This window comes from Centruroides sculpturatus, unplaced genomic scaffold, assembly GCF_000671375.1.
Source record: "Centruroides sculpturatus isolate CEXI.00-Female unplaced genomic scaffold, Cexi_2.0 scaffold843, whole genome shotgun sequence".
Lineage (NCBI taxonomy): Eukaryota > Metazoa > Arthropoda > Arachnida > Scorpiones > Buthidae > Centruroides > Centruroides sculpturatus.
Window position 1 is genome coordinate 166,650 of NW_019385174.1, and position 13,313 is coordinate 179,962.

General features: G+C 36.9%; 2 protein-coding genes across 2 annotated transcripts in view; one reads left to right on the plus strand and one right to left on the minus strand.

The window, feature by feature from the left end:
- Positions 1-1,923: 1,923 nt before the first annotated feature.
- Positions 1,924-13,313, minus strand: part of LOC111635745 — a 46,207-nt gene continuing 34,817 nt past the window's right edge. The window contains exon 5 of the mRNA XM_023380812.1: positions 1,924-2,257. Within this exon, the coding sequence (XP_023236580.1) occupies positions 2,110-2,257 (148 nt within the window). The 3' untranslated portion in view covers positions 1,924-2,109. The remainder of the gene's footprint in view (positions 2,258-13,313) is intronic.
- On the plus strand, positions 4,594-5,607 carry LOC111635740. Its single transcript, XM_023380807.1, has one exon. The coding sequence runs from the start codon at positions 4,770-4,772 to the stop codon at positions 5,574-5,576; it is 807 nt and encodes a 268-aa protein (XP_023236575.1). The 5' UTR covers positions 4,594-4,769; the 3' UTR covers positions 5,577-5,607.

Sequence of the window (13,313 nt, forward strand, 5' to 3'; positions counted from 1 at the left end):
GCTCATGAAAACAACAATGAATAGCTCAAAATTTGAAAGTGATATTCATAATATAAATCTTTTTAAAGTTGATATATGTGAATAAAAATATTTTAGTAAAAATGAATTTTTTAAAAAGATATTTGTGATTTATGTAAATGTGCTTATATAATCATATATTTAAAAATGTAATGCACATATATATATATATATATATAATTTGAATCGAGTTTTTTAAAATTCTTTCTTTAAAGATAATAATCATCATCATCATACTTATATTTATTAAATAAAATTCAATTTGCAAATATAAAAAGAAATCTTGTAATTTTTCAAGAAAGAAGAAATGAATAATAATTATATTGTATAACAATTTCTCAAATTTTTACAATAAAATATTGAATTTGTTCAGAGAATTGATCTTAGAGCAATATTAATTTGGAAAACATTTTATTTCTGATGTTGCAGATGTACTAATTATATTTCATTAATTTCAAATGTTTATAGAAACCAATTAAAATTTCTTATTTTATTTCATTATTTCATTTTAAAATTTCTTATTTTATTTTATTTCATTTTGAACATTTTATTTCATTTTTCAATTTCAATAATATATGATCAAATTTTGAGAAGACATTTTAAACTGTTATTAAGCTGAAACATTTCTCAAAAAGTCCTTATAAATGTAAATAGATTATAAATTTGTAAAGTAAACCTAATTTTATTTTTTAAACATCAATGCAAATAAATATTTCAAGAATTGAATATTGCATTTTGAAGAACTGTTGCTGTCCTAACATTTTATACTTAGATGTAGAGAAATGTTTTATATACAATTATATCATTATAACAGCCTTTAGATAAATGCAATATCACAACATATTGAGACATATAATGACCACAATGTTATGTTGTTGCTTGTACAACTGGAGTAGTTCCCCAAAGTATTAAGCTGCAGATATATTTGATTTTCTTAATTTAAACAGATTCTAATTGTAAAATTTAATTATTTCAGATTCTAGAGTATATGAATTATTTATGCCTAAAATAATTAAAAATTATTTTAAGTTTAAAATACTTAGAAGGATTTAAAGAAACTGGAAAAGTAGATTATTGTAAATTTAAGTATTTACTAATTCATAAAGATTCTCACTTGCAGTAACACATCAATCATTTTGAAATTTTCAAAGATTTTCCCAAAAAGTTGATTTTGTTTCATTCATTGAAGAAGTTGATATTCATTGAGAAATGAATATGGTCAGATTTGTTGTAAGATGAATCAATAAGAATAAATCATTGTATACGATGATATTTGTCTTCAGAAACATGATTTAATATTTTAAGATCAATAATAAAAATTTGCTTTTTCTTATACAGTACATTAAATTTGACAAATTATGATAAGAAAAATTTCTTCAATAAGCATAAATTTTAAAATGTATGTCATTAAAGTAATTATTTCAGTATTTATGAACAATAAATATTAAATATTAGTATATCAAAAATATTCTGATTTGTCGAGGGTTGTACATGGAATAGAAACTTTATAATTCTGTTTAAATTCTTAAAATTAGCAAAGATTTTCTATTCTTAATGTTATATATAATTAATGCTCAAATTGCTTCATTGAAAATGACTTTTCAAAGCAACAGCATGATGTAACTTAGTGATATAAATTTATTTTAAAATTTTATAATCAAGATTGCCTTTTTTTATAACAACAATGAAACCCACTTTTTTTAGAATCACAGCATTTATAGGCTATTATTTTGTTGAGTTTAAATTTTTATAAAGATTTGATAATTTTAATTTATTAAATTAATCATTGACAAATTAAATTCAATATAATCTTTTTTTTAAAATATTCATATGAAGTTTTGTGCTTTAGTGGGTATTTTAGTACCATTCGTCATCTAAAAAGAAATTTATAACAAAATTTTATTAAAATTATGATATTTATATATATTAATTTAATACATTTTAATTAAAATTCTGAAAATTGCAATAATGTCATAATTGATGAATTTACAACTGAAAATTTTTATTGTTTTGGTTTTTCATTTGAGTGAATACTGATAATTATTAAATTATAGGCAGCTTCTGGCAGAAATTTAAATATATTGGAAGAATTTAATGATTGGAAATATTATCTGAAACTCTGGGTCTGTGTGGACCTCGAGGCTTCCGAGGCTTGTCTCCACGTTCCATCAGAGGAAATAAGGGCTGTTTTAATGCTGGAAGATTATTGGAACTCCTCTCTTTATATGGAATATCATATCTAAATGAGAAAATTATACTTCATCATATTTAATAAGCAAATTATACTTCTCATATATAATTTTAAAAAATATTTCAACAACAACAATTTCAGTAAAAAATAAGGGCTGATGGTATATAGTTTTCTTAACTTATGAACTGCCACTTTCATCAATTACGTTTAACGCACTTATTAAATCACTTTACTTTTATAGTCAATATGTACAATATATAAGTTGAGGCACCAGAATATCCCAGAAACAAAAACATCTGAGAGAAAGATTTAAATGTTGACAGCATGCGACTTTCATTGGGAATACTTGTTTCATTTTTACAGATATTGTAAATAACTTTTTGGACCAATTCTTAGGCAAATTGACATGAGGATAAAAAACAAACCTTTTATGACATTCAAGTAAACAGTTTAGCTGTGCATTTAAAAATGTAAAAGTAAATTTAATTTAAATTTGTTTTTCTTCATAAAGTAAGATATTAAAAACAATTAGGGTCATTTACAAAACCAAGGTGTCCTACAACTAACTTTGAGGTTGTCCACCAAATTCAAAATAAACAAAGTTTCCTTTCCCTTTTATTGATACAATCAAACAACTGATATTTAAAACATTTTTGTCTCTGGGATTTCCAGTGTTGCAACTTAAATGGCCCAATCTGTATATTGCATCATAACTTATTGAAAATGCTAATTTGTATTCTCACTTCTTTATTTAATGCATAATTTTTGAAGAAAAAAGTTTTAAATATAGTTATGTGTGGATAAAGCAAATTAGATTATAGACAGACACCAAAGAATAAACAAACATTTTTTTGTTAATTACTGCCTTTTGTTTTATTTATTAGCATCAAATCAGAGTTTTTTAAGTTTTGTAAGTCTTGCTGCAGTGGATGCTGATTGGAGCAATGAGAGACATGATAAAAAATCTACATATATCATCATGCTTTTTACAAATTTATTAAAATGTATTCAGAATTTTTCAAATAAGATCTGCAGACTAATAATCCCAGCATTAAACTGAGGAAACATGATAAAATTTAAGTGTTGTAAGTTTATAACTAAGAGGAATAAACATTTTCTCTATTTTATAATTTGTAATCTTAATTAAAAATAATTTTACATTTAAGCATAGAGCATCAAAAACTATCAAATTAAAAATTATCTCAAAATTTTTTGATTTTAATGTTTGCAAAGATCCTGGAAAGTATGGTTTATTCACTCAAATAGTTCATTTCAGATAATTTCTAAAATTGACCAGTAAACAAATGGATTAATATTGTAGTTTTGTGGTAAACCAGGTCATGTAAAATTTTGGTAGACATGGACATTTCAATAATAAATTGGATGTAAATAGAAAAAAAAAAACTAACCAATCTAGCTTCACCATTACAGTACGGGATAATTAAACTTTACAACAAAACCCAAGAAACAAACACAAACTTAAAAACAGATAAATTAAACCAATAAATAAAATAAACATAAATTTTATCATTACAACATGAAGCATAATACTGTAATAATAGCCAACACCCCTTCTTGCTGAATAAAGTCATAATCCCAAATTCACAGCATTTGAAAATCATTTCAATTTATCCGTAGGAAGAGGTTTGGCCATCACATCTGGAATCATGAGTTCTGTCAAACATTTCATTTCAATGATTTTCTTCTCACACAGGTCACATAGCAAATGACACTTGATATCAATGTGTTTTGTCCATGCACTTGATCTGTCAGATTTCAGCATTTCAATGCAACCTTGATTGTCTTCAAAAATTGTAGTTGCACTTGACATCAATATCTGCATATCTGATAGGATCTGACATAGCCAAATGATTTCTTGACATGCATATGCAGCCAATATATATTCAGCTTTGGCAACCATAGCTTGCTTCTTACTCAACCATTATATGTTGTTGAAACCCAGCATGATGATGTATGTAGATTTTCTATCATGTCTCTCATTGCTCCAATCAGCATCCACTGCAGCTTTGGTTCATACTGTACCAAAAGATAGTGCTTATAAGTTTTACTGCATTAAGTTGTGGCGACCAATTCCGAACTTCGTCCGATCGCCACCAGAGGGAGTTCGGAGGTTTTAAAACACCGATTCGAACACGTGCCTTCGTCCTTTTGTCGACTCCTCGTCTAGAGTACAGACTCCTATTCAATTGTGCTACTTGAACTCTTTTGTTGGCAACCTCAATCGCCACATTGGTGAGCCGGACGTGATTCAACCTCAATCCAATTTCATCTGGACATTCACGCCATTAATTTCAACGATTTTTGTTCCATCCGCATAATCAGATTCACCGCATATTTTATTTTGTGATATTTTTTGGAGCAACCACATGGCCACAGAACAAAGGTCGAGTAACTTCCCGCACCTACGCTAGGTAAGCGTATCATTTTTTTTTCTCGCTCATCGGAACTCTCTACTCGTACGCCCGGCTATCGAACAATTCGTGCGTTTCACATTTTACCGATTTTTTTTGGGCTCTCATCCTTTGTTCTGGAAATCAGCATGCCGCTCAGCGACCAGCCAGAAACAATGGCCGTCAACGTAACTCGAGTCGCTGTTAAGCCTCCGCCGTTTTGGAAGCCGAATCCGACATTATGGTTCACGCAACTCGAGGCACAATTTGCCATCTCTGGGATATCCACAGACTCCACAAAATTCAACCAAGTGATTTCAGCAATTGAGTCCGAGGTGCTCAACTCAGTCAGCGACTTAATTCTACATCCACCGGCCAGCGAAAAATACGAGGCCCTCAAGAAACGCCTCATTGAGCTACACTCGGAAAGCCAAGAATCAAAGATTCGCACACTCCTGCAAGGCTTGGAGTTAGGAGACCAGCGCCCGTCACAACTGTTAAATTGTATGCGTGCTCTCGCCGGCGAGGCGGTTGGGGAACCACTATTAAAGTCCTTGTGGCTATCAAGATTACCAGCGAACACTCAAAGTATTCTTGCCGCGCTAAGCGAGGACCTACCCCAACTAGCTACGATAGCCGACAAAATCTCGGACCTAACCATCACGCAAAGTGTAAATTCCACTTCGAGTCAACAGTTAACGCACCCATCCTCGTTAGAATTTCAAATTGAGCAGCTTACCAATCAAGTAGCAGAATTAGCAGCCATAGTGCATCGTGAGCGACCACGTGAGATGAATAGTCGTCCAACGTTCCACCCCCGAAAACGTAGCCAGTCCCGAGACCGTTACCGCCGGTACAAAGAACCGATGAACAATCAATGCTTTTACCACACCAACTTCGGAGAGAGAGCCAGGAAATGCACACCTCCCTGCTCTTTTCAGCCGTCGGGAAACTAGCAGAGCGGCCGTCTGGGGCCAACAGTTGCGACCGCTCGATTGACCGAATATTTATGGCCGACCCATCTACAAACTTGAGTTTTTTGGTTGACACTGGCGCAGATGTTTCAGTGATTCCTAAATCTCTCTCACTGCAAGCAAAAACCCCTGGGAAGTTAGTTCTCTTTGCTGCCAATGGCACGAAAATCCCAACTTACGGCACCAAGCTGCTAACGCTGGATTTTAACCTGCGAAGAAGCTTTCCATGGCCTTTCATCATCGCAGACGTCACTCAACCGATTATTGGCATAGACTTCCTAACTCACTTCGACCTATTGGTGGACGCACGAAAAAACCGCCTCATAGATGCAGCCACGCAGCTGAAGTCTAGAGGCACTGAACGTCCCAAACCAACGGCAAATCTCACCATCACCACCATACACGGAGATTCTGACTTCCAGCGAGTGCTGGCCGAATTTCCCTCGATCACGAATCCCTCGTTAATAGCAACGAGAAGCGGCAAGGCTTCCGTTTTTCACCATATTGAGACTACAGGTCCACCAGTGTTTTGCAGACCGAGACGCCTTCCCCCGGACAAGCTCAAAGCAGCTAAGGCAGAGTTCAGTTACATGCTACAGCAAGGCATCTGCCGCCCATCTAAGAGTCCGTGGGCAAGCCCACTTCACTTGGTCGCCAAGCGTAATGGCGACTGGCGTCCCTGCGGAGACTATCGCCGCCTAAATGCCGTTACGGTGCCTGACAGGTATCCAGTCCCACACATCCAGGACTGCACACAAGTGGTAGAGGGATCTACAATCTTCTCTACACTTGACCTCGCCAGAGCCTACCATCAGGTGCCCGTCCATCCAGACGACATTCCGAAAACAGCAGTCACAACACCTTTTGGGCTGTTTGAATTTCCGGTGATGACGTTCGGTCTCCGTAATGCAGCCCAGACCTTCCAGAGATTCATCAATCAAGTTCTCCATGGTCTGGATTACTGCGTACCTTACTTTGACGACGTGCTAGTGGCATCCAAGAGCAAAGAAGAGCACACACGACACCTCCGAGAAGTTTTCCAACGTTTTCTCGAATACGGCGTAACCTTAAATCCTTCTAAGTGCTCACTAGGACAGCAGACTGTGTCTTTCCTCGGCCATAAGATTTCAGCGGAGGGCGTGAGTCCTCTTCCGGAAAGGGTTTCAGCCATCCGAAAATTTCCTGAACCCTCTACCATCCGAGAGCTGCGCCGGTTTCTGGCAATGTTAAACTTCTACAGACGTTTTCTGCCCAAAGCCGCGCACACGCAAGCACCGCTCAACTCCTTTCTGTCCGGAAGCAAGAAAAACGACGATACAAAAATCGTATGGACTCCGGAAGCGCGGCGTGCATTTTCACAATGCAAAGAAGCGCTCGCAAATGCCGCTGTGTTGAATTTCCCATCAGCCGCGAGGCCACTTGCACTGATGGTCGACGCCTCGGACACGGCTATAGGCGCCGTCCTACAACAGAAGTTCCAGGGGTCATGGAAACCGCTCGCTTTCTTCTCCAATAAGCTGTCGGCCGCACAGCGCAACTACAGTACTTACGATCGTGAGTTACTGAGCGCCTACGCGGCCGTAAAACACTTCCGCCACATGTTAGAAGGTCGTGACTTCATCCTGTTTACTGATCACAAGCCGCTAACTTTCGCATTTCGGCAACGCCCCGACAAAGCCTCTCCAAGACAGCTTCGACACCTCGATTTTTTATCGCAGTTCACTACGGACATACGTCACATAGAGGGTTCTCACAACATAGTTGCAGACTCTCTATCCCGTATAGCTGCGATAAACACGCCGTCGCAGATCGACTACAAAGAACTCGCCATTCAACAACGACACGACAGCGCTAGACAAGCCAAACGCCACAGGGCTGTCTTTCAGCCGGCTTACGGTCGACGACTCTACCTGCCAGCTCTATTGTGACGTCTCATCGGGGACAGTACGCCCTTATATACCATCACCATTACGCAGAGAAATCTTTAACATGCTGCATAACCTTTCACACCCCGGCATCAGAGCTACGATTAAGCTCTTGCAGCAGAGATTTATCTGGCCTTCCATGAAAGCCGACGCCACCGCTTGGACTCGCTCCTGCCTACAGTGCCAGTGGTGCAAAGTTACTCGTCACACTTCCGCCCCGCTCGCTAATCTGTCCATGCCAGACGAACGATTCTCGCACGTCCACATTGACATCATTGGACCCCTACCTCCATCTCATGGATCCGTTTACTGTCTGACCTGTGTGGATCGCTTTACACGTTGGCCAGAAGCATTCCCAATACCAGACATCTCAGCGGAAACAATAGCGAGAACATTCTACTCCAGATGGGTCGCCCGCTTTGGCGTACCGAAACAGATCACCACAGACCAAGGTAGGCAGTTTGAATCAGCCCTCTTTCAAGCGCTAGCCAGCTTACTCGGTTCGAAGCGTATTCGCACCTCTCCCTACCACCCAGCCTCCAACGGTCTGGTCGAGCGTCTACACCGTCCACTCAAGGCAGCTCTTAAGTGCCACGCTACCGAGAGGTGGACCGAAGTGCTCCCGACTATCCTTTTGGGTTTGCGCTCTACCATCAAAGACGGAATCAACGCTACAGCAGCAGAGATGGTTTATGGAACCCATCTACGACTCCCCGGAGAGTTCTTCGCTACAGAGTCAAGCTCGGTGATTGACCCAACTTCCTTTGTCGGTCAGCTCCGCGAAACCATGAGGAAGTTGCGGCCAGTAGCGATGTCCGCACACTCAAAACGTATAGTTTTCATACACAAGGAACTGTCCACCTGCAGTCACGTATTCATTTGTCGTGACGCAATTCGCAAGCCACTTCAACCAATCTACGATGGACCATACGAAGTGATGTCTCGGCAGGGAACGGTATACAAAGTCCGAATCGACGGACGAACATCAGCTATTAACATCGATCGGTTAAAGCCTGCATTCTCGTCACCGCCCGAAGCCGGATCAAATCCCGACGTCCCACCACCAACCACAACGTCGCACACTCCGGTTCAGCCAGTTCCAACAGACACGTTGCTTCCCACCCCGGCCACCTCATCGACGACCACCCGCTCAGGACGTCGAGTCCGTTTCAATCCTCGCTTCCTCTAGCTCCTCGTGCCTTCGGCACTTGGGGGGGAGTACTGTGGCNGCCAGTTCCAACAGACACGTTGCTTCACACCCCGGCCACCTCATCGACGACCACCCGCTCAGGACGTCGAGTCCGTTTCAATCCTCGCTTCCTCTAGCTCCTCGTGCCTTCGGCACTTGGGGGGAGTACTGTGGCGACCAATTCCGAACTTCGTCCGATCGCCACCAGAGGGAGTTCGGAGGTTTTAAAACACCGATTCGAACACGTGCCTTCGTCCTTTTGTCGACTCCTCGTCTAGAGTACGGACTCCTATTCAATTGTGCTACTTGAACTCTTTTGTTGGCAACCTCAATCGCCACAAAGTCTTGTTCAGTAGGTTCACTTACTCGTCAACAAAGAATTCCCATCTGGTCTTGATACTGTAGCAATATATAGAAGCAAACCAATAGTTTGAAATTCAGTAATGTTTTACTTAGCCTATCAAAACGGCATTGACAGTTCATCTCCATTGGGGCAGTAGCAGGTTTGGCATCCATCATTCTATACATGTTGAGCATCTTTTTTGGATTGTTGTTGCAGAAGGAATGTACCATCTTCTTCCCTCTCAATTTGGATCCCAGGATAGCAGGATACTTTGCCAAGGTCCTTGGTTTCAAAATTTAAGGCGTTTGCCTTTATTGTCAATGTATTCAGCATACTTGCTTGCAACTAGAATGTCAACAACATATAGAAGGATATATGTTAACAAACCATCCTTTTCTGTTCTTGAGTATAAACTTGGATCAGCTTTGCTTGACAAACCCCAGGCCTTTTAATGCAGCATTGGCTTTCTTATTCCATACTTTTGTGGATTGTTTAAACTATAGATGCTATGATTCAGCTTGAGTACTAGATTTTCTTGTCCATTTTCTATGAAATCCTATGTTGTTCCATGTATATTTCTTCCTCCAAGTCATCATTGAGGATGGCTGATTTTACATTGAGATGTCTCATTTCTAGTCCTTGATATACATCAACAGCAAGGAGTAGTCAAATGATTTCATGTTTGACAACAGGAGCAAAAGTTTCATCGAATTCCTCTCCATATCACTGTTAAAGCCTCTACTGATGAGTTTTGCTTTGTAAGTGATGGTTTTTAAAATAATTAACTCTATTGTGTTGCAACATTATAATCACAATTTATAATTAAGACATACTCTCTAGTACTTTCAATAGCTTACAGCCACCATTCTCAGACAAAAAAGAAATTGAATACAATTAATTTTCAAACATTCGATTTTCAAACGGACTTTCAAATTATCCAAGGCACATGGATGGAATACAGAACAAATTGAAATTAAATTGAAATATCTTCAAAAAAATTATAGAAGTGTGCAGCAATTGACATCATATCCCCAAAACCCCTAAAAAGCAATTTAGTAAGCTGTATATGGTTGTGGTACACATGTGAATGCAAAATTACAAATTTGAATATTCAAACAATTTAATATCCAACTTAGCTGTAGCTATAATCTTGTCTTTATAACTGACAAAACACATATTATCTTTGAATGTCATTTTATATCCATGTTTACTTTCAGTGAGTCGCATGACCAGACTGCCATCTAATGAACGCACATGTAACACATCAGCTAATCAGCTAATGTGATACAATTTATAGAATTAGTTTGTGTGATGCACCAATTCCTTCAGATGGAATTTTATTGCCATTGGCGAGATAAATATTGTCATGTGTTGGTTGTAGTTTGGAGAAAAATGACTTGTCACTTGTGATATTGCTCCAGAACCTATATACCATGCAGTATTTGGTTCTTGAATTTGACCTAATTTGCTTCATTGCTGTTTGTTCAGAATAAGTGATGTTGATGTTTCATCTTTTGTAGGACAGATTTGTTGCTCTAAGCCATTTTGCTCTTCACTTTGCCTCCAGAGATAGCATTCTTTCTTTTTAGCTTCCAACATTCACTCTTTAAATGCTCTTTTTTTCAACAAAACTGATATATAGATATTTTGTCTTTATTTGGACCCACCATAAGTTTGTTTGTATTACTGTTATCAGTGGTTTTCAATATGACTACATTTGCAGTACTGGATTCAATACGTTGGTGAGACAGATTTAACTGTGGACAATCATATTGTCCATAGTTAAATCTGCTTCCGATTGTGGTCATATGCCATAGTTTTATAATGTAATTTTATGTATAAATATATATATATATATATATATATATATATATATATATATATATATATATATATATATATATATATATATATATATATATATATATATATATATATATATATATATATATATATATATATATATATATATATATATATATATATATATATATATATATATATATTTATATTTCATTTCCCATTCTTTCTCTGTCCTTTGTTCTCTTGTACTCTCCCTTCTGGAAACTTCTCTCTGTGGGTGCCAACTTGAAAGACAAAAGGAGCGGGTTAGCCCTGAGGTGCTAAAAGGAAGATAGAGGGGTCACTTTTAGTGGAGACGTTGAGCTGAGAAGATGTATTTCGCGGAGATTGCCAAGAAGAGAGCAAGAACAAGTAGGTTTAAGAGCAGACACGAGAGAAGAACCCTAGAAGTATGCTAATGTGAGAACCCCTCCAGAAGCTTATCGGGAAACCCGAGGAGAGAAAGGAAAAGTTCGAACTCTGTGATCATCGGACTTCATGTCGTCCAGCACAGAGATCTAAGATACAACTTCGATCATAAAGTTACTAGCTAAGTTGGGTATCCATTCACATTCGGTTCTACCCTGTCAAATACTCCCTCTATCCTTCCCTATAGAATAAGCAGTTCCTAGATAATTAGTTGTAAGTTTGTCATGCTTAATTTTGTAACGCCGCATATTTTTGTAAAGCTGTTCCTTTGTCGCAAGAATCCGCTTAATGTTCCTGTTTGAGTTAATATTCTAGACATTTTGTTCAAGGAGTTGTCAGAATCCAAATGAAATCCTGTAAACTTATTGAATACTGGTAAAAAATTAAAGAATTTCCTTTGTCTTATCATATCTCTTTGTTAGACTCATTTTTCACCACGTGCATATACAACACGATCATCTCTCCAAGGCAGTCACTAATATGCTATAGGATTCAGGGAGACTACATAGTGTTGTGCTGCGTCACTATATACATATTTTCCATATGACTTTTGTATATGTTTATGTCCTTTGGGTAATATGTTCCATTAGTCTGTGCCTGAAATTGTAATTGTGTAAATGAAGAAATGTTAATATTTTCCATTTTTGTAGAACCACCTTTTTGGGTGGCACTGCCTGCCATGCAATGATTGGTCATATGATGACCACGTGAAGGGGGTGACTTAGCATGATGGCGGGATGTATAAATTGTCTTCCCATGTGCAGACAAACTATTCTTTCTCCTAACTGGGACTTGGGTCAGACGTACAGAGGCTTGTTGGAGTGGGGAGTGAAGTAGGAAGAAAGTGGGACATGACCTGGTTTGGACAACTCATAGCAAATCACTCAAGAAGCAATTGGATTGTATCATAGTAAGTTACACATCATGATAAATTATTAATATCATTAGACTGAGTGTTTTGGGTGTATAACCGGATAAGACTAATATTGTTCTCTGAGCTCATCAGTGAACTACGTGGCCAAAATGGTTGAGAGTGGATTCCTGAACTTCTAGAAGGAAATTTTGTTCTCATACTAAGGAGATTCAACGAGTGGCCTTTATCTGTAAAATAACTGTAAATTCTGTTTTTTTTTTTTTTTTTTTTTTTTTTTACAGCAGAGACCGACAATATACACGTGGATGACACAAAGCCAATCACATCTTGAAATTTTTACAATGTCCCTAAACTGCAAAGTAGTCAATTACAAACACATGGAGAGTATCACATGGAAATCCTACTACAAAATATCCTAACATCAGACTGTTATGCACTGTGGGCAGTTTTTGATCTTATATTTTTATTGTATTTTTGTTATATTTTAAATAGCATGTTTATCATAGTCGGTGATGATAACTTCAAAACAAATCATAGTCTGTATTCCATAGGATTTGAATAGATGTTCCAATTTTTATAGTTTGTGATTCAAGCTAGATAAACCTAATGATGAGCATTCAACATGGTTGAAAATGTTTGTACTGAGTTTCAAGATATGTTCCTAGTTTTTTTTTGTTTATTTATGTAATTTGAATATCATCATTGATAAATCTGTGAACATACAATGCTAAACTTCTTGATTAGCAAAATGTCTGTTTGTTTATAGACTAGAGATTATAGTAGACTAAAACTGCTTTAGGTAATCTTTGACCTACAGACTACATAGAGTATTGATTATTCTCCATACAGTTTTTAAGCTATTCATTAAAAAAAATAATTGGATTTAATCTTATTTAATTTGAATAAGTTGCAATTTTAAATTTTTTGTTGTTGCATTACATTTATGATATACTAAATTAATTAAACAAATTAAATTTGTCATTATTATGGACACATATAAGTATATTTTGATGAGAATTTGCAAGCAGTCCTAAATTTCCATGACAAAATTATGCAAAATTTGAAAGTGTCTCATAATCTCATTAATATATAATTTAAATATACAGTATACATTGTT